Source organism: Sminthopsis crassicaudata, chromosome 2 (genome assembly GCF_048593235.1).
Source record: "Sminthopsis crassicaudata isolate SCR6 chromosome 2, ASM4859323v1, whole genome shotgun sequence".
In the NCBI taxonomy this organism is placed as follows: Eukaryota; Metazoa; Chordata; class Mammalia; order Dasyuromorphia; family Dasyuridae; genus Sminthopsis; species Sminthopsis crassicaudata.
In genome coordinates, this window is record NC_133618.1 from 655,174,697 (window position 1) to 655,197,696 (window position 23,000).

The 23,000-nt window shown below is 39.1% G+C and overlaps 1 protein-coding gene across 8 annotated transcripts in view; it reads right to left on the bottom strand.

Moving 5' to 3' along the window:
* KAT6B (lysine acetyltransferase 6B) overlaps positions 1-19,805 on the bottom strand; it is a 208,214-nt gene extending 188,409 nt beyond the window's left edge. For 3 of the 8 annotated variants that reach the window (XM_074296769.1, XM_074296767.1, XM_074296773.1), the window contains exons 1-3: positions 19,255-19,368; positions 3,648-3,717; positions 84-959 (exon numbers count right to left, since the gene is read on the bottom strand). In XM_074296769.1, coding sequence (XP_074152870.1) covers positions 84-704 — 621 coding nt within the window. In that variant the 5' untranslated portion in view covers positions 705-959; positions 3,648-3,717; positions 19,255-19,368. Of the gene's footprint in view, positions 1-83; positions 960-3,647; positions 3,718-18,093; positions 18,476-19,254; positions 19,369-19,595 lie in introns of those variants that run through there. The other 5 variants (XM_074296766.1, XM_074296772.1, XM_074296770.1 and 2 more) reach the window with 3 other exon arrangements.
* Between the last annotated feature and the right edge of the window lie 3,195 nt (positions 19,806-23,000).

The following is a 23,000-nucleotide window of genomic DNA, read 5'->3' on the forward strand; positions in this document are numbered from 1 at the left end:
ATTATCAAACTCATCATTTTCTTTTTCTCAATCAAAACTAAACAAACCATAATAATTGTTTTTATCATTCTTTCTACACTTACCTGGTCTTTCTCATGGGGTAGAAGGCTGACAGGAGGAAGGGAAGATGGAAAAGTATTGGAATATTTTGGAGCTCCACTCCCTTCTAAACTACCATAATTTACCCTATACTGAGGTCCATCTTTCAGTAACCTCCCATTATTTACAGCACGTTTGGCCCCCAGTCGTAATCGCTGCTGAAAGGCAGCATTGTTGGTGGTGCTTGTTAAGTCGCTTTGACTTCTAAGATATTTTTCTATGTTCTTCAGGGAGGAGCCATTTGGTTCTTGAAGCCCTTCGATTGCTCTCCTTAAGAGTTTATTCCAGTCCACATTGCGGAGATCATTGCAGGATCCCCTAGACCCCTTGGCAGACTTAGGAAAAGTGCCTGGTTTAAGGGATGAAAAACGTCCAGGATTGTCTGGGTCCTTGTAGGAAGCAAGGCCTTTGTTGGTGACTTTGAGAACAGAGCCATCCTGAACACTTAGTTCTAGCTGCTCAGAAACAGTCTTCTTATCCAGTCCATGGGAAGCTGATACTGCATGGCAGATCCTTTCCTCAGATGGCCTCTGCTTTTGTTTTTTGACTTTCTGTATCGCTTCAAGAATCCACTCTGTGTAAAGTGGGTTTGCAAGTTTTACCATGGTTGACAAATGCTTTCTTCCAGCCAAGAGTTACCCATAGAGGTTCTTAAATTTTTAACAATACTTGCAAACGTAGGTGTCATTTACCACCAAAAGACTGACAACATTCCAAGCAGTGTGAAGCACCATCTTATAAACATCCCTCCTTCAAGAGTCGAAAGGTCATGAATAAGCAATGTGGAAATTCTTCTTCTCTTTAACCAAATGGAAAAACTGGATTCAAGTTAGGAACATTTTTAATCAGGAAAGCAAGACCTTAAAAGGAAAAAAGAAAAGGTTTTCAATAAAGCAAAAATTAAGAGCAAAGCAAATAATTTCACTTTTCCAGATCTGTTTTTTCATTCATTAAATGGAGATCTCTAAGATATCTTAAAGCTCTAAATTTACAGTCCCATGAAATATCTTTGCATAGCAGAAACATTTACGTGATTATTTTGATGATGGGGAGGTTATTCCTTAATAGTTATGAAAATAAATAACCACTGCTATAATTCTGATTATAAACATGCAGATTAAAATAAACAATAAATAAAAATAATAAATTATCTTTAACAATATAGAAGTGATTCAATTTTTTAAATCTCCAAATAACTGCTATGTGTAGGTCATCATTCTAGGGACCAAAAATTGACATAAGAACTGGTCCCTTCAAATGAGGACTTTAAAAGATAACAGGATGCCTGTGAATGTACAAAAATAACCATAACTTTAGTTGTACTTGATATCAACTTCTTTATGTTAACATATTAGTTCTTATTGACTTGGGATTATATTTTTATATTTCTAGTTCACATGCTAAAAAATCAAACTTATTAATGAGAATAAAACAGAAACAACATAAATTAATTATCACTGTGAGTAACAGACTGCTCTAGTTAATTTCATTTCCTAGTTAGCTAAACTAAGCTATTTTGAAGTAAAAGTTGTTCAAGTTCAAACAAGGATACCAGAGATTAATTTTGCTATTACTTATCTCCATAATATTCATGTATGTGTGACTATATATTTTTAGAAACATTACAAAGTGTCAATCCAATTACCAAACTATCAATAATCATGTCAATATACTTTGAAAAGGTCTTATTCAAACTAGAGATAACTATCTCTGATGTCTTTACTGAAACAGGAAAAAAAAAAAAAAGCCCAATTTGTCTTCAAAACTTTACTGGGCTAGAAAGTTCGAAGCTTCACACTTCAATTTTGAAGTGTGATCAAAAGTTAGAGATGATCCCAAAAAACACTGAACCAACTGGAAAATAATTGTTAAAGAAATCAGCTTTAATCGGTGAGGAAAATGTACATCTGAAATTATTTATAACTCTCGATTATAAGAATGAATCTAAACTATTTTTTCTTAAATTTATAGAACTTTGGCCCTCAAAGTGTCACAGGAAGTTACCTAGTTCAACCTATTACCCAAAAAAAGGAATCAAATCCACCTCCATTTCCTTAACAAAAGGTCATGAAACCAATATTGAAAACTTCCAGTGATTAAGAACTCGCTACTTTGTGAAGTAGCTGATGCTAACTGGAAGAAAATTGTTAGCACTGGATCTGCAAAAGGTAAAGCAAGATGTGAAAATTATACCTCTTGTGTGCTAAGTTTCTGAATTTTCAATGTAATAAATGAGACTAAACCTGCCACAAAATAAACATGGATATGCTACAGAAGGAGTAGTTTTCTGGTTTTAAAATACATTCATTTACAAAGATTACCTTTTTAAATGTCCCTGGTTAACTCTTTTTTTTTTTTTAATTTTTTTTATTTTTATTATATATTTTTTATATTATCCCTTGTATTCATTTTTCCAAATTATCCCCCCCTCCCTCTACTCCCTCCCCCCGATGACAGGCAATCCCATACATTTTACATGTGTTACAATATAACCTAGATACAATACATGTGTGTAAATACCATTTTCTTGTTGCACAATAAGCATTAGATTCCGAAGGTACATGTAACCTGGGCAGACAGATATTAGTGCTAACAATTTACATTCACTTCCCTGGTTAACTCTTAGATATCTTTTTTGTTCATCCCTACTCTAAGCTCTGCTAATGACTATAAAATCTTTTTCTAAAGTAGAGCAAAAATTTGCCATCCAAATAAAAAGCCCCAGGCCTTTTTTATATGAATTATCATTAATACAGGTATTTATGCCCTAACCTATACTAGTACAATTGATTTTTAAAATGTTAATATAAGCTTTATATTTATCACTGTAAAATTTCAATTTGATAATTAAGTCCCATTATCCTAATCAGTTGAAATTATATAAAATCCTGATTCTATCAAAGGTATTATTCTTCATACTTCTGCTTCTCATCTGAGATATAATTAAACCTTCCTATGTTTTTATTCCAATTTTTGATAAAGATATTAGGCTTGCAATATATTTTGTGTTGTAATAAATTTTTCAGGCATTATAAGAAATAAACTATAACATACGTTTTACAATGCATGTTTAGAGTATCACACACCAATTGTTCTTATATGATCAATAATCTAATTAAAAGAGCCAGCTAAATTTTCAAATGTATAGTGATTTAGGCAAAAATTTAAAAGTATTCCACTAATTATTTTATCTTTCATTATCTTGCATTAATAGCAAATAATTTTATTTGATTGCACAAAATAGAATTTATAGGAAATGGGGAAAAGCTCACTGAAAACAGTATCTTAATGTCAAAATGCCAAAAAATTGGTTTAGAACATATGAATTTTTATATTCCAATAATATAAACAAATGAAAATATAATGAAATAAAAGGGCAATTGGTGAACTTCCATAAATGCATCCTCACAAACAAAGCAAAACACCAAATTATAAATTTTAAATGCTTTCTGTAGTCCAAACTAAAATAATTCTTTATATTAACTACTAACAAATCTAACTATGGCTCCCATTTATATCTTTAAAAAAGAGAGTAAAGAGAGATTTACCAGATGCAGTGAAATTCAAAGTACAATAGCTTGTGGTAAAACAGAAGACTCTCCAGTTCTTCAGACAAATCTGCCCAAAGGGGAAAAAAAAGTAAACTTTAATTTGGCATTAAAATATCCCAATAAAAGTCAGCAAATATATACTACCAAGTACACAAAGAAAGCAATATCACAAGCACCTATTAACACATTATTCATCTTATTATTTCAGACTTCTATAGTCCATTTATTAAATTAAGGATTTCAGAACATAGAATACACAGAAAGACATAGAAAAAATCATTTTCTCTCTTTTTCTATAAACTCACTTCCCTCCTATCCCTGCTATCCTCTGAGAGGATTAAAAAGGGGAGGGAAGAGAACAGATATAACTGGATAACACTGCTTCTATGTTAAAAGATAGGAATGAGGAAAAAGAAAGATCATCAGCAAAACTTCAATTCTGATTCAAGATAGTTTATTATATATTAATATAGTGCATTTAAGCAACAAAAAAACAACAAGATCATTTACTTTCAAGTAGTTCCTTTATTTTGACCCATATAAAATACATGGTCCCAAAAGCTGCCCATACTCAAGCATTTATTATGTTATAAAAATAAGCCACAGCATTTTAATCTAAGAAAAGTACATACAAATCTTGTATTCAAAACTTCAACTGTTAATAAATAAGGTAATCAGATTGGCCACACTTCAATAAAAAGGGATGGTTCTCTCAAAAAAATACTAAATAAATTAAAATGTGATTAATGCAAAATGGCTTTTGGTCCAGTATAAAGCAATCCTAACTCCTTACACTTACACTTACATACACTCACACACACACACACACACACACACACACACACACACTCTCACACTCACTCTCTCTCTCTCTCTCTCTCTCTCTCTCTCTCTCTCTCTCTCTCTCTCTCTCTCTCTCTCTCTCTCTCAATCTCTTTCTCTCTCTCCCCTCCTTTTCTCCCCTTACCCCCCTCAATTTAATCTCAAAATTAGCTCTCATCTGACACCAACCAGCAGAGTTAATTAGGCAGGAGCAGATGTAACTCGGTAGCTCTCTGCTACTGGTAGAATAAATGTATTAAAAACATAAATAGGAGAAGGAAAAAAATCATCTCTAAACAACTCTGGATTGTGCAAGTGTTTATTAGGCAAACTGCAGTATAACCATGACAAATTTTTAATCTCAACAAGTTCTTTAATGCAATACATTGTGCTCCTGGGTTCCCTTTCCTCATCATTAGTGACTTTATGATTAGGAAATGTAATATGAACGAATTTTAATATCAGCCTAAGCAATGCATTAGATGGAAAAGTGGCTGCAGTAAAAATGGCACATAGAATACAAAATTGAAAATAGATGCAGTTTAGGGACTTTTTTTCTTTTGATTCCCTTTAGAATATTGAGAATTTTACAGTGTTCAAAGTGTTTACAGAATAAAAAGAACACTTTAAATCATTCAATAACAAGCAATGTAAAGAATTTTCTACCAGTCAGGTACTTTGCTACATGGGAATAGAAACACAAAAGTGATGAAATAGACTTCAAGGAGCTCACATTCTAATGGAAACATATACACATTTCTGTATATAGAAATATATAGGAAAAATAACAATAAGGTAGCTTGGGAAGTACAGCACTAACTAGAGCAGAAGTTCCTAACCTGGGGTCCATAAAAAAAAAAAAAAAATTCTGATAACTGAATTTCAATAAAATTGCCTTTATTTGTAATCCTACTTATTTAAAAACTATGGTGAGGAATTCAAAGTTTTCACCAGTCTGCCAGAGAGGTAGGGTCCATGGCCACAAAAAAAGGATAAGAATCCCTGAGCTAGGGGGATGGTAAAGATTTGGTGTACAAAAACTAAGCTTTGAAGGAAGTCAGGGATTTTAAGAGGCACAGATATGGTCTGGGGAATAGTCAAGGTAAAAGAATGGGGGCAGGGAGCTGAGAAGGGAAAGGGGGAACAGAAATAAAGCCAGAGTGTGCTGAAAGGAAGAAAAAGTTAATAACATTTGAAAGGTAGGAAGGAGTTAAATAGTGAAGAGCTTTAAATGCCAAATATTTGACCCTAGAGGTACCTAGGAGCTACTGGAGTAGAGGTAGGATATTAATGTTTTCTAAGGCAATCAGCTTTGTAAAGGATGGAATGGAGTAGGGAGGAATTGAGGCAAGGAGAATAAAGATGAAGGGTGAGGGTGGGAACAAAGGTCTGAATTCTATTTAATACTTTCTAAAATCAAATTTTTCAGTATGAAGGATGACAATGAAATGACAACATTCTCGAAATTCAGGATTAAAAAAACTCCAAATCAAACACTCCTGGCAATTTCCACTTCTAGGTCTTTCATTTGTAAGATTTTTCTGAGCATATTAACTTAAAAGAGGATCCAAAACAAGATCAAAGATGAGTGAACATTCAAATTAATTTTGTGGATTTATAACAAACCAAAATGTTTTTAAAAGGTCCTAATTTTGTTAATTTTAATTTTAAAAATCATATGAATAACTATGTGCTTGTAGCAATTTTTATGGCTCTAACCATCATTATTTATATCACTTTAATAAACTGTTCTAAATAGGCCTATAGAAATGCTTGGTCTAACACTAAGATTTCAGTATGCTAAGTCTTTACATAACAATCAACACTATTCTTAGCAGAAAAAGTTCACCTCAGAAGTGGCCATCAATTCTACAGGTGATCTCCTCTAACCTTTTACTGAAATATTATACCATATCAATGTTTTATAACTTTAGAGTCATAAGAATATGGTTCCACCAAAACTAGTGGTAAAGAAAATCAAAATTTAGTCAAAAAGAGGCTGTTCTTTTCTTATTTTTGAATTTTATTTTCCAGAGATTGTTTTATTTTCATCTGTATCTCCATTCCCTCCTATAGTGCTTGGCATATGGTATATGCTTAGAGAGTGCTTACTTTGTAGTTCAGTCATTTTTTTCAGTCATTATCCCATCTGAGGTTTTCTTGGCAGAGACACTGGACACTTGCCATTTCCTTTTCCAGATCATTTTACAGAAGAGGAAACTGAGGCAAATAGGATTAAGTGTCTTACCCAAGATTACACAGCTAGGAAGTCTGAGACAGACTGGAACTCAAGAGTCTAACTCCAGGCCTGGCACTCTAACCACTGTGCCACATAGCTGTCGCTGAGGGCATACTAATAGAGAATTATTTTTAACTTTTGTCTTATGCTCATTTGGCCTTTCAAAGTTTGTTATGTGGCCAAATGAGGATTGACAAAACCCTATCATAACATCTTTCTGATTTCAGGGAAGCATCAAAAGGAAAGGTCCTCCTCTTCATTTTCCAGTCCTCATAGTACAAGGCTCTACATACAATTAAATGCTTATTGGCAGATATAAAAAAAACCTACCTGAATAGTGAACCAGTTCACTTTATATCCTTCCTTACAAGCTACTTCCCCCTAAATACTTCTGGTCTTAAAACCAGAGAGTAAATTAGAAGATATTAATCAATCAATAAGCATTTCTTGAGCTCCTATTTCGTGGAGATATAAAACCAAGAAATAATCTTTGTCCCCAAGAAGTCTCCTATCTGAGGAGACAAAAAACAAAGATAACTAAAACAAATGGAAGAGAATTAAGCCGGGAGATAGTGAAAGGAGTAATAAAAGGTATAGAAGGTAACTACAGAGGGAGCAATTTATAGATCCCTTTCATTTTCTTAATTACATCTATTCCAGCACTTCTTACATTGAGGGCTAATAAAGTTATGGACTATTTGAGAAAATCTGCAGAACAAATAAAGAAAATAAATGGAACAAAATTAGTCATTTCGATTATCTTTAGTAGATTTTATTGATAGAAAATGAAGCCTTATCATTCTTTTAAAAAATTATTAGTGAATTTAAATTATCTATTTTGCCCTCCCCCCCACTATTCCACGCTCCCACGCCCATCCTTACTCTGGATGATTAAAAGTTAATGACAAGACAACATTTAAATGTCAATCACATTATAAAATTTCACAACTGGCTAGTGATTTCCTTGAATTATTTTAGCATTTTAAATATGCCATTATTAATAACTTTGGAAAGTTGTCTTGGTGACATTTTTGTCATTTTAAAAGCCTCATGTTTTGTCTATTTAAATTATTTTATGTATCAATTGAATTTTGTAGCTCAAGCACACACACACAAAGTAATGTCTATCTTAATGTAGCAATACTGATCATAATAGCAAATGCTATTGATAGCAGTCTAGTAAAATAACCCTTGAAGTTTTTAGTTAAAGAATGTAAAAACAAAAATTTTTATTTCGATATTTCCATTAAGATAAATGATGGGATGAGGAAACAAGATGATATTTTTACTCTACAGTACTGTATTCCAAGTTGTTTTTTTGTTTGTTTATTTTTTCTTAAGTCAAGAATGGTTTTCTGTCTCCTCAACCATTAGTTACTTCCCTACTACTTGTAAATATCCCCCATCCTTAAAAAAAAAAAAAAAACAAAAACAAAAACCTTCACCTGAGTTTACAAATTCCTCAAACAATCTTCCTATGTCACAAACTCATGCCACTTCCTCACTTTTCAAGTTTCATCTCCTTCCATTCTGGCTTCCAACTGCCAAATTTTAATGGCCAAATGCAATAAATGTCTTTTCTCAGTTTTCATTCTCAAGTACCCCTCTGCAGCATCTGACACTGCTTATCAAGTTCTCTTCTTAGACACCATTTTATTTCTGGATTTTCAAGATACTTCTGGTCCTCCCACCCACCAGTCTGCCTGCTCTTCATCAGCTCCCTTTCATACATATTCCTTCTAGTCTCATCTCCTTATGTGATGTACTTCTAGATAAAAACTGGAGCCTCATCTCCTTCCCTTTCTTCCTCTTCCTTCCACCTTTCTTTCCTTCCTTTGCCCCCTTCTCTTCTCTATGCCCATCTCTACTCCTAATCTTTCTCTTTCCTTCTTCCACTTCCCAATCCCCTTTCTCTCCTGAATTCTTCTTTTTGCTGTCTTTGTCTCTTCTTCTCCCTCTCTCCTCCTTTCTGAGCCCAGTTCCAATTCCACATCACCAACTGGATACTGGACACCTCCAACTCAAAATCAAGATTATCATTCGCCTCAACACTCTCCTTACTAAATTCTTTGTTTCTGATGAGGATAACAGCATCCCTTCCTAACACTCATGGCTACAACCTTAAAGTCCTGCTAGACCAGAGGTTCTAATCCTTTTTGGTCATGGACCTCTTTGGCAGTCTAGTGAAACTCTTCTTAATATAATGTTAAATGAACAAAATATATAGGATTACACAAGAAAATATTTTAATTAAAATGTAGTCATTAAAATTGTTTTAAAGAACAAGTTAAGGAACAGGTAAGAATTCTAAATCCTTCTTTCTTAATTACCCTTCAAAGCCAGTTACCAGCTCTACTCTTTCTTATTTCTATGACCTATTTCTCATCAGTCCCTTTCTCTTTACTCATATGGCCACCCACTCTAATTCAGACTCTCATCACCTTTCACCTGGCTTGTGCAATAATCTCCTAATTAGTTTCCCTACCTCTAGTATTTCCTCCTTTTAACCCCATTCTCCATACAACTTTCAGATTGGTATTCCAACAACACAGGTCTAACAAACAATATCACTCTTTTTCTTAAGAAATATCAATGACTTCGTTTTGTAATGCAAAGAACTGGAAATTGTGTGGATGCCCATCACTTGGGAAAAGGCTGAATAATTAATGAAATATGAATGTAATAGAATATTATTGTTCTATAAGAAATGATAAGCAGGCTGACTTCAGAGAAGCCTAGAAAGATTTACATGAACTGAGACTGAGTGAAGTAGAGCCAAGAGAACATTGTACACAATAACAAGAAGATTATGTGATGATCAATTGTGATGGACATGGCTCTTTTCAACAATGAAGTGATTCAGGGGAATTCCAATAGACTTGAGATGAAAAATGCCATCCACATCCAGAGATGTACTTTGAATGTGGATTGACACATAGTATTTTCACTTTTGTTGTTGTGTGTTTGCTTGTGATTTTTTTTTCTTGTGGAATTTTTTGCCTTTTGATTGATTTTTCTTGTATTTCCAAATATGGAAATAATTTTTAAAATAATTGTACATATTTAACCTACATTAGACTGCTTATTATCTTGGGGAAGGGAGAAATAAAGGAGGAAGCAGAAAAACTTGGAACACAAGTTTTACACAAAAAGAATGTTGAAAATCATCTATAAATATACTAAAATATTATTTGAAAAAGTTTTTAAAAAAAAAGAAAAGAAAAGAAAAGAAATAGCAGTGGCTTGTTCCTGTAGCTTTTAACTCTCTTTACAAGATAGCATTAGGGGGCAGCTAGGTGGCGCAGTGGATAGAGCACCAGCCTTGAATTCAGGAAGACCCAAGTTCAAATATGGTCTCAGACACTTAACACTTCCTAGTTATGTGACCCTGGGCAAGTCACTTAACCCCAGCCTCAGGGGAAAAAAAAAAAAAAAAAGATATCATTAGTTTTCCTTTACAAGTTTACTATTACTATATATTATTCTCCAGACATTCTTTGTTCTAGCCAAACTGGACTTGGCCAGTTCATCTCCTTTAACTATTTCTTTGTACAAATTGTCAGCTATTCTGGAAATATGCCCCACCCTTAAACCTCACACCTCATAAAATGAATTCTTTATTTTTTTTAGAGTCCAACTCAAGTGCCCAGAAAAAGCCTTATTTTGAATGTGCTACATTTAACTTTTTATATGCCTGTTGTTTCTTCCCAATAGAATGTAAACTCTTTGAGGGCAGGGACTGTTTGATTTTTACCTCAGTGCTGTATATAGTAGCTAACAGTGAGCACTTAATAAACACTTAATGAACAGAATAAAGTGAATGGGTTTTTTTGGAGTCCTGTAGATCAGGAATTCAAGTTTAGATGATTTACAAAAAATGTGAGATACCAAAAATGGAATGATTCCCTCATAAAGTCATGAACTTTTTATCACAGAACCAAGACTCAGAAGACCTGGGTTTAAGTCTCTACTCTACCAGATACATTGCTATAGAGAATTCACATAAACTTCTCTGAATCCCAGCTGAATCTCTTGTCTTGATAATCAAATGAATTCTATCTGAAAATAAGCTGCTGTTTATTTCTGTAAATGTATAAAACTCTCTATAAAGATGATATTATATTTAGCTCACTGAGGTAGTGATGGTAATAGGGAATAGCTGAAAATAAAGGTACATAATTCTGAAGAGTTTGGACCTGAGCTGGGGTAAAAAGCTCTTGAAATTTCTTGAGCAGAAGAGTGACAGAATGAAAGTGACCTAAAGTAACTTCATGAAATGTTGTTTTAGGAAGATAAGTTTGGCAAGGATTGCAGTATGGATTAAGACACAGAGAAATTGTAGGCAGAAAAACCAGGCAGTAGCTACTTGATCACAATACATTTTTACATTAAAAAATAAATGTAATTCAAAATATTGTCAGAGCACAGAATTTTTTAAAAATAGCAATTTAATCACTAAAGTTTTTAAAGTTACATTCTAATAAAATTTCCTTACCAATTCCAAAACTAAACTACCATGAAAAATATTTAAGCAGGGTTACAATATTACGTAAATTAGAAGCTTAATTTTATTATGAAATGTTTAAATTGACAATTTCCTTATTATGTCATTAAACCATAATTGTGTGAATCTGCTTCAACAAAACCATCAGTAATCTTATTTCTATAATTCTTAACAAAATGATTTTAGATCACCTAAATCATGAGTGATATTCATAATTTACTAGTGATTTTTTTTTTAACTGTCATCTTATTGAAGCAAGGAATTATGCTCTGTTGATTATTTCCAACTTATCCTGTCTATGACTGTTTGTACATCACTGTCCTTCCCCATCAGACTGTGAGCTCCTGGAAAGCAGGGACTGCCTTTTTCCTTCCTTTGTATTCCAGCACTTGACCTAACACACTTTTAAAAATGTCAGTCTGACTTCTTCTTCCAAGACAGGTTAGAATATACTTTGAAAATATCTAGTTTTAGGGATTTAACTGGAGCGCTGAGAAGCTCAATGACTTGTCCAGAGTCATAACCAGTTTGTGCCCATAACATTTCTGATGATAATCATGAATTAATAACTCACTTTGATATACTGCTTTAAGGACTCATACAATTAATTCCCAGATGGAGAGTATAAGATTACCCCAGTTTTTACAGATGAAGAAATTCAAGGAAAGAGAGATAATTGTTCATTATCCAGTAATTGCAGTTTAACTGATTTGAACTCAGTTCTCATAACTTCAAGTCCAGTCAGTTCTCTTTCCATTACTTTGCTCTCTTTGGATTGTCAATCATCCCAGTGTTTAAATATTATAAGTTTTAATCTCTAAAATATAATCATGTTTCTATGAATATCATGACATATGATTTCTTCTAAGAGAATATTTTAGAGATAAGTTGAGATATCATTTAAAATCATCAGAACTTTTGAGACTAGGTACATGATTACAAGGATGATATTCCTACTAAGCACCTCCACTTTAAAAATAATCAATTAAACGTAAAGCATACAGTTTTGGAAAGATGAAATTATCTATTCCATCTTGAGATTAGCTAGTACTTGACAATCAAAACAAAAGAACCAAGATAAACCAATATCTAAATTTTTTAAAAGATGATTCTGAAAATATCTGTCATTTCTAATTTGTGATTAGTTGTTCTTTTCAATATTGTATCTTCAAAAATAAAGAAAAAAATACAATAGGTTTCTCTAAGAGTTGAGAAGAAAATAAAGGTAATAGCATTCACACAATATGATTTTACCATCTATTAAGGATTACAATTCCTAATTTCCTTATTTCTATTTAGGACACAACTACCCTTCCAGCAATCCAAGTTCACAACCTCTAATAATTCTCAATTCTTCCAGGGCCTTCATCACCCCACATCCAATGAAGTGCCAAATTTACCTCCAGATTTCCATCTTTCCATTCATGAATGTGCCTCCCCATTCCAAAACCTTATTGTGTCTCCCCAGGATGATTCCACTTTCACATCCTACAGTCTCTAGATTCCTTCCCCTCAGATAGTACCTTTGGGACACTCAAAGCCTCTTTCTGTTTCCCAACCTGTTGGAGTTTTCTTCCTTCTGGAACTATCTTTCATTGGTTTTTGGTTGATGTTTTTCTACCCAAAGCTCAGAAGAATCTCGAGTTCTTTAGTAAAGGGGCAGCTTAATGTAATAAAAAGAATACTAGGTTTCTAGTTAGAGCACCTGGTGTCTGGTACTGATTCAAATCTTACCACCTGTGAGATCTTGCAGCTATCACTCAACATTTCCAGGTCTCAGTTTCCTGATCTGTACAATGAAGGACAAACTACGTGAATTCTAAAGAGCTATTCCAGCTTGGTGGTGACATAGTGGATACCGCACCAGGACTGGAGTCTCAGACTGCAGCCTCAGACATTTCTAACTGTGTGACTCTGAAGAAATCACCTAACTCTATCTGCTCAATTTCTTCATCTGTAAAATGAGCTAGAGAAGGAAAAGGCACACCAAGAAAATACCAAATCAGAGTCGAATGAACAACAAATGAATAACAAATTTCAGCTTGAGACTTATAATCCTAAGAATATTAAGGAGGAATTGTTCTTTTTTTTTTTTTAATAAAACCTAGCAGGTACTTAACAAGTGATTCTTAAATTTGTTGAGTTACAATTCATACTAGGAAAAAAGCCATAAAATTACCATTGGAGCATCTATTAAGAGCAAGATTCTACAAAATCAGATTCAAAATTCCAAAGAACCCAAATCACTGAGAAGACAGTGCATGTACAATCTACTGGAGACCCACAAAGTGAGATTTTTCTGACTTCCTTTCCAGTCAATAACCCCTGGTCCTTTCAGGGCTGTAGAAAAATCAAGATTTGAGAAAACAGAATAGAGAGAAGTAAAAATAAGAGTGTCTCAGGAGATGTTACTGATTGCTCTGCTGCTAGCACCTCCTCCGCAACAATAACAGATTTATCTTATGATTCTTTTATATATATTTGTTAACCTATATGTGTACATACTGTTTCACATGATGGGACATTAGCTTCTTAGGACAAATACAACTGTTTCATTTATCTCTCTGTATGCCTCAGTGTCAGATATGATATGTGGCACAGAAGAGGCACTTGCTGATTCACTGGTTGTTCATAATTACAAATTATACTGCATTTGCTACAAGATGACTACTATTCAGAAGATAAAATGCTTGAAAAGTTTTTCAAAAATGCAAATATTTTTAACAACTTCATATTTCTCTTATGCTGTTATTTACTACTTTTTAAGCAGACTGATTATTTAGTGCCATCATCTCAAACTTCACTTCAAATAGGTAAATATTTTTCTCTTGCCAAAAAAGGGGGCAAAAAATCCCCAACTTTATTGCTATATAATCTTGAACTTATTGCACTAGTCTCAAAAGATCCCCTACAACAGCTGCAACAGATGCACACCCACATTACTTAGATATTCTTGTTCCTACGGGATATAAAAAATAGTTTCTGAAATGCATCAATGGGAAGGGAAAATTTCCACTTTTTTAATATGGACTGTTTCTTCTAACTCACTACCTTTTGTGAGAAATCCTTCCTATAGAAGCAACTTCCTCTGTCTTATGTCTACATCACTATGTGTGTGTGAAATGAGTGACTTTAGAGAGAGGAACATTGCTTGACAAATATGCACCCTCCATCTAAATTCTGATTTATTAGCAAAAATTATTGTCCCTGACTATGTTACTTTTCTCTTTTTTTTTCTTTTTTAAATTTTTAAAAATTTGAAAACTATTAACCTAAATCCCCGTCCCCAAACACTACAACAACTCATAATCACACTGTCAATCAACCTCCTCTTCTTGTCATAAGGTCTTAAATTTAAAGTTGACAAATGCTGATACAGTCCATTGAGCCCCTCAACCTCCCATTACTTTACTGATGAGAAAACTGAGGCTCAGAGAAACTAAGTGACTTTCTAAGATCCCACAGACAGTAAATATCTGAGGCATAACTCAAATCCAGATCTTCCTTACTATAACTAAATTCAGTGTACAATTCACCAAACCATGCTGCCTCTAACTCATTTCATTTAGATTCAGGAGCCCTCAGAGTCACCCTAATATGTTTGCCCAACATTTTTACCCTAAGTTGTCCACCCACTTACTCATCATCTCATTCCCACATACATACTTCAAGACACATCTGTAACGATTACACAGCAAAACTCCATTCTACCATCCCATCCTTCTAGCCTAATCTTGGGTTACTCCTATGAACTATATGATTCCACAAAACTGTACTGGTCAATGCATCTGGGACACACTGCTGCAACTCTCCTCACCTAGAATAACCTCAGCATATCGTCATCTGGTGAAATCTTATCACCTTTCAAGATCCAGCTCAAATGTCAGCTCCTCTTCCATAAGGTCTTTTCCAATCAAACGCCTTTCTTTACCTCACTTAACAAATTATCTTTCCAGTCTTTTGGCTCATACCTCTTCTTGCTCAATTAACATATTCTATTTTGGGGCACCGAGGTGGCGCAGTGGATAGAGCACCAGCCTTGAATTCAGGAGGACCCGAGTTCAAATGTAATCTCAGACACTGAACACTTCCTAGCTGTGTGACCCTGGGCAAGTCACAGCCTCAGAAAAAAAAAAAAATTCTATTTTATAACATTTTGTGTCTCTGCTGTTTTTCCCTGCCTCTATCATACACACCTAAAATCCATCATGATGCTGTAAGCCCATCAAGGGCTGTATTACACATTGTAGCCCAGAGTTCAGCATAGAACTCCATATACATAGAGGATATCCCATAAACTGTCTCCTCCAATGTAATCTCCAATGCTCATTTTTTCCTCAAGTCACATACATGAGAAGCAACATGAAATAATGACAAGAGTGTTGTGAGCCTTGGAGTCTGGAAGACCCAGATTCAAAGGCTAGGCTAGATGTGGACTCCTTCCTTTCCATGGTGTCTCCTTTACCTGCATGTTCTCCTCTTTCAGCAGGGACTGTTTTATGCTCACCTTGGTGTCCCCAGTGTCTTTCTCATAGTAAGTGCTTAAATGTTTGTGGACCAGCCCTGGACCATTCTCTTCATCTCTCTCGGCTTCAAGTTCTTCATCTGTCAAGTGAGGATAATGAAAACCATAGCCCTTGTATCAGGATATAGGTGGAGGACCAAATGAAGTGTGCAAAGCACTTCGTAAGCTTTAAAGTTCTCTTTACTTATGAACTCTTATTATTACCACCAAGATCCAGGATTCCAGACTTAGAGCCGGAAGAGACCTTAGCAGTTAAGAGTTCAACTCTGTGATTTTACAAATGAGGAAACTCAGGTCAGAGAAATTCAGGGATTTGTGCCCTGGGTCACAGAGGGAGTCAGTGTCTAGGGCAGACTTTAAATCTCTGGCTGCCTGATTCTCAAGTCCAGCTCCTGTAACCATTCCTCCAAACTGTAATGCCCATCCTTCTTTATCCTATCCATAGAAACTCTTACTCTTAGTTCTCTCCACAATTCAATCATCCACAGTAGCAAATCCAGCTTGCTTGCTCTATCTAATTGTTTCTTTTCCAGGATACACACATCCATTTTTCCTGCTCTGAATTTCTGCTTTTTCAACCAAGATACACTCAGCCTGTCAACCCCCCCCCCCACACACACACACATATACTGGAGGATTAAATTAATTAATTTAATTTAATTCTAAAATTTATTTAATTTAATTTAAGTAAATTAAAGAACAAAAAGCAAATACCGGTGTTGTAGTAGAAAGAGCCTCACCTCTTCCTAAGCCAAACCAGAAGAAATTATAACTCAGCCATCTGAGGTGACTTGCAAAATCAAACAAGCTAGTCAAGAATAGTCAGACTGAAATTTTAGGCATCCTCATTTCCCACATTGCTTCTTCTACTGTTTTTCTATGCACACAGTGACTAGGAACTTGACAAATGTTTGTCTAAGTCCCTCAAAACAGGGGCAGCCAGGTGGCGCAGTGGGTAGAGCCCCAGCCCTGAAGTCAGGAGGACCCGAGTTCAAATCTGGTCTCAGACACTTAACCTTCCTAGCTGTGGGACCCCGGGTGAGTCAGTTAACCCCAATTGCTTCAGCAAAAAACAAACAAAAAAAGTTCCTCAAAACTAACTTCCATGTCTCCCTATGCTACCAGCTACAATCCAGAAGCTCCTTCACTATGGAAATTCTTCGTGTGTCCTAATACATCCCATCTACGCCACCGCCCGGCCCGGTGGCCCTCACTGCGCACCTGGCTCTCCCGCTGTAGCAGAGCCTTTGGACCCTCCTGCGCTCCAAGGCTTCAATTTCCATTACAACGGCTTCCTGTACGATACCGTTTATTGGGTGACTTAAGTACTATTACCTTTATTTTGACTGAGAAAACTGAAGAATAAAGTCGAGAACAAGGAGCCGGGTCCTAAGGCCGTCCTGCACTTACATTCTCTGGGTCCCAGTGGCTTCGAATATGGAAAACAGGGACTGAGCATCTGCCCCTGCTAGAGCTCGGACGTAGGACCTGCTCCATGTCGGATGCCCTCGTTAAGTACCTACTCCAGGACTGGAGATGCTCCCTGTCTTCAAGGACTTTACATTCTAACGGGGGAGGGACAAGCGCCCACCCGGGGCTCCAGAAGCATGCTTTCATGACTGGTGGCAGCTGTGGGGGAGGGGCCACTCATTTATCTCAGGCTCCACTTCTGGTCTGTAAAGTGGGAATGATAACAAGGTGGGATGAGCGGGAGAGAGCTAGCGAACACAGGCGAGGCGCTTGGCAAACCTTAAAGCGCTACAAGCATGTCGTCACCTAAGGGAATTATTCCACCCTGCCCCCGAGACTTCGGAATGCATCCGGCTAACTCCAGCACCCTCCTCCTCCTCAAGTATCTCTAAATCCTCACGGACATTTCCCCACACAGCCCAGGGGTTACCCGATAGGAGACGACCTGGCAGAGTAATAATAAGCATCTCTCACATACGCCACTCCTCCACACGCACATTCACAGCCCCCACTTCCAGCTGTAAGCCCCACGACGTGTCCCCCATACACCCTATCACGCTCCTCTTCAAAAAACCCTCCCAGGCCAGCAGCTCCAGCCTCCAGGACTCCAAAACCCCGCCCCCTAGCTCTCGCCCCGCCCCTCTGAGGATCTCGTCCCGCCCCACGAGGTTCACGCTCCGCCCCTGAGGCTCGCGCAAGAGGGCGGGGCCTCTCCCTCCCAGATTCTCCCGCCCCCTACCGTCACGCTCGGGGACAGCCTGACCTCAAGCGGCCCCGCGGTGACCCTCGCGCAGGGGCCCGTGGGAGGGGCATCGCGCGCCCTCTCCCTCCCCCCAGTCTCCTCCCCCTGGGGGCGCGCTGGAGTGGGGGGCGGGTGACAGACCTGGCCGCCTGCTGCCGCCGCCACCACCACGCCTGTCGGGGGCGCTGCCCCTGCCTGAGGAAGAAGCCGCGGCTGCCGCCTGAGGGAAGTGCCACTGCCGCCGCCGCCGCTGCCGACGCCGCCAGGGGTAGGAGCTAAGCCGCCGCCATTTTGTGTCCCCCTGTTGTTGTCGTTGACATGAATCCGACATGACACTGATTACAGCCCAATGGAGTCTCATTAAACCCGCGCCGCCGCCCCGCCCCGCTGCCGCTCCATTGGACAATACCATTGACTCCCGAGGCCACCCGTTGGCCTAGGTGCCTGTCCATCACCCGCCCACTAAACAACCTGCAGCCCATTGGGGTAGGTTCCTGCCGGTCATCAGTTCTCCGCATAGGCACACCCTTCGACCCATCGTCCCCTCCTTGGGCACCGCCCCCAGGGAGGATCCGCCGCCACTACCAATCAGGAGCATGATTGAGCCACTCTTGCCCGCACCTATTGGCCGAACCTCTCTCTTTTGCCCAGCCACTGCACCACCTCCGCTTCCATCTCCCCGCCCCCCTAAGGCTAGAAACAGATTAGGCTATCTCTTAGGAGCAGTGCTTGACCTTATTGGCTGCTGGAGACGTCAATCACCATCACCTCCACCAACACCTCCCAATTCCCCCCTACACGCTACTCCCTCCAGCTCGCCTACAATCCCCCTAGCCCGCAGCTAAAGTTTGTGTGAGAGCTGATCGCTGGCGGCGGCCGCAAGATTTAGGGGTGGGTGCGGGCGGGCGCGCGCGCGCGCGAGCGGGCGGAGACGAGAAGTTAAAATTCGAGGTTCTCGGGCGCCAGCTTCTGCGGTGGAACGCGCGGACGGGCGTGCCTTCCGGAGCGCTCCAACCCGCCCCCTTCTCCACTCGCCACCCCCCCCCCCCCTTCAGTCTCCCCTCCGGTCCAGGGCGATCACTCGCCCGCCTCTGGGCTCGCATCCTACCCCCCACCCCTTCTGAGCTGCTATCCCTGGGCTGGGTGCTGGTGGAGCGTAGTCACTACCCTCTCCTAGTCCCCTCCCGAGGGGGCGCGCCCCCCTACCCCTCCGGGCGTGCACCTCCAGCTCAGCACTCGCCCGTGTCTGCAAGCACGTGCAATCGCCATCGCGGGCTCCGGCCACCCCAGCCCCCAGCTGACCTCGCCTCGGGCCCCGGCCAATCGCTCGCTGCCCTTTGTTGCTGTAGCCGGGGTCTCCCTGCTTCCTTCCTCAGCCTCCGCCTCGTCCTTTACCAGCCGCCCGGGTCCGCAGCGCTGCACTCCCCCCACCCGGGACCCGCCGCCTCCTCCTCCTCCTCCTCCTCCTCCTTTTCCTCCTCCTCCTCCTCCTCCTCCTGCTCCTCCTGCTCCTCGGCTTCGGGCTGCAGCGCACTGAGCCCGAGGCAGCGCCGCCCAGCCCCGCTCCCCCCCGCCCGGCCGGGCTGGGGGCGCAGCCCGGACCCCGCCCGCCCCGCTCCGCGTCCCCGCCCGCCCCGGGGTACCTGCGGCCGCTCCTCCCCGCCCCGGGGGCTCCGCTCTCTCCTGCGCCTCAGGGAGCAGGGCCGGCCTGCGGGGGGAGGGGAAGTAGGGAGGGAAGGAGAGGGAGGGTGGCTGGTGCCAGCGGGAGGATGCGGACACCCGGAGCCACCGAGAGAGAGGTGAACGTGCTGATCGGCCGGGCCAGGGCTGTGACAGACGCCGTCCCCACCCACCTCCAGCGGCCCTCGCGCCCAAAACTTCGGAAGGGGGAGCTGCGGGCATTTGGGGGCGTCGGGGGAGCTGGGGCGCCGGGTCTGCTTTGACAGGCGGGGGAGGGAGCAATGACATGTAGCAACTGCGGAAAGGGCGCCCCGGCGGCATCTCCTGCGGGGGGGAGAGGGGGCGGTGCAGATTAATCTGGGGCTGGAAAGACACCCCCCCCAACACACGCCCCCAGCTCCAACTATGGGACTCTGGCTCTGTTATTCTTGGGATTGTTAAGAGGCTGGGGAGCCCCTCTCCCCTTCCCGCCCCACCTCCGCTCCAGATGCTCTCACTTTGGAATGAGCTTTACCGAAGGGGCACCGTTGAGGGGGAAAGACTGATCTGACTGGGCTTGGGGTGAACTGTGCAGCTGCGGGGCCCCTTTATGCCCCTCGCTCTCTTTCCAATCCGGGACCTGCCAGGAGGCTGGCTAAGAAGTCAAGATTTGCCGTGGCCCCCCTCACTTAAACTTGAAGCCCTGCACACAATGAAGGGAATAGGGCATTTTGTGATAACTGGGAAAAGGTCATTCTCCACTGCACCCACATTACTTCCTCGCCCGCCTTTACTAGTAGAAGGAGCGCATTCCGGCACTGATTTTTCCCAGGTGCTCTCAGGAATGGGACTGTCTCCTGAGAGAAGTGAACACGAAAATCAAACTCCCTCCACCCAAAATAGTTGTTGTTGTTGTTTTTTTAAACAGAAGTTTGGTCAAGTCTTTTGTAAGCATCATTAAGATGGGGTTAGTGTAAAGGGATGAGGGGGAAGAAGTTCCTAGAAAGGTTATGTAGATGGAATGCCACCTGTTGAAGACCGAAGTTGAAGCACGTATGTAATCTCGAGTCTATGTGGTGGTCTAAAAGCTGTAGAAGAGATGATGAGGAAACTGACGCATATCTCTAGTTGTCCTTTGTTAAGTTTTCCTGTCCTGGGAAAGATCACAAATTTTACTGTCAAAGAAACTTGGTAGTTTTATCAGTATATGACCAAAGTGTCTTCATTAAATAGCTATAGAGTAAAAGGAGCTTAATCTCACCTTTCAAAATGGAGAGAAAAGCAAGGCATTATCAATATGTACTACATATGCTAGTCATCTTTTGTTTTGTTTTGTTTTATTCTTTATTTTTTAAATGTTACTTCTTCCATACCACCAAGCAAGATGAGAAAGGTGTTACAATGGAGAAAAAAAATTCCTGAGTGAGAAGAGTAGGAGTGTGTAGAAAGAGGGAGAAGGTGGTATTAAGAGCTGTAATACTATACTCAATGTTGTCACAATTTCCATTATAAACCTCCCCCATTCCCTTTATAGGCAGTTTATTACTTGGTTACTGATCTAAAAAAAAAAAAAAAAAAAAAAAAAAAAAAAAAAAACAACTCTTTAGATTGAAACTTGGTATTCAAGGTTTGTCAGAAAATAAAGCATTGTGGAAAAGCTTAACAATCTATTTGACTACTTCACATTAATAAGTTTCATTAATGATTTAAAAAAAAAAACAAATTTGAGGTTATCAAACCTCAGATATTTGCCTCCAAATCCTTTTATCTAATATATTATATCTCTAGTATGTTGTTTAAGGTGAAGTGTTACAAACTGTTAGTTCATAACTTCAGCTAGTTCATTTAGGAATCTCAAAAACAAAGGTATTTACAAGGTTGTTGGGCAGTTTTTAAAATTTTCATGGGGCAGGTGTTACAATGTTTAGTACTGCAAGAAGTTACTAAAGTAAATGTAGACCCTGAATGAATTGGCCACATGGACATTATGTTTCCTTCCTTCCTCTTTTCTGGATTTCTTGGATACAGATTATTTTGTAAATTGCCTTTCCTCCATCCCAGACTGAATTTTGTCAATGAAAGTAAAGAGTATCAGGGGCAGCTAGGTGGCTCAGGGGATAGAGCACCAACCTTGAATTCAGGAGGACCTGAGTTCAAATCTAGTCTCAGACACTTAACATTTCTTAGCTGTGTGTGACCCTGGGCAAGTCAACCCTAGCCAAAAGAAAAAAGAAAGTAAAGAGGATCCTAATTACAAACAAAATGATAAATCCTAACATTTGTAAATTTCAAGCTAAAGAATGTTAAAGGAGCAACCAACAACAAACCCCCAAAAAAGTACAAATTTAGGATTTTTATTTATTGAATTATGGGAATCGATGTGCATCTGATAATCATTGTGACTAATGAGATATCTGCATGGTTTCCTAGCACATCAAGAGCAAATTCTCACCTTAGAAAAAATGAACCTTATTAGCATAAATGTTCCCTTACTCTTCATCTAGATATGAGCATAGAGTGATTCTTTTCATCTGCCTTTATGTGTTTCCTCCTTTCCAAAGAAAAAGAATGTTACTTTGTCACAAACTCAGGGGTAGTTGCCATTTAAAAAGGACTCCATTGGTACAGCAATTAAGTAGGATAAGAAAAAAATCTAAGAGACATATGTCTACTATTCTACTACTTTATTTTGTACAGCCCCTTGCTTATCAAGCTTTTCAACTCTTGCTAAACTGAACAACACAATTAGGAAGTTAGCATATGAAACCTCAAAATAGCTTGCGTTAATTTCAATAAAAAACTAAAATATGGTTCAAGACCTATAAGTTCTACCGTCAGAAGATTGAGACTATTTTATGCTGACTTGCTCTCCTTGTATTCTTGTTTACAAAATCTGTAACTTGAGTTATTCAACCCACTCAATGGGAAATTTCTTTTTCTTCTGTCTTTATCCTACTCTGATACGTTATTCTGGCATAAGAATCCTAAGAATGACCCCTGGGTTCTTAAAGACCAGTGTTGTGCAAGTTCTGGTATATCGTACCAATATGAAAAGTCTCCTTTCTGGTTTTGTACTCAAGGATGACCTCTTATTCAGGGGACCAGCCCAGTTCAAAGCAACTCTTTAGCAGATGCAGGCAGGATGATGACTTTGGGTACAATGATTCTCAAAAGACCATCTCGTTCACCACACCAACAAAATCAAAGTAAATTTTCATCTGGCCCTACAGTTGCATTTCATTGGTACTTGAGACCTGAGTAGTAAACAATTCATTGAAAACAATGAAGTTGTCTCTAGAGAAAATGTTTATGATTTGAGCTTTTCAGTTTAAATTTATTTGCTTTGGGATATGTTAGGCAAGCTACCATATGACAAATATTGCTGCATT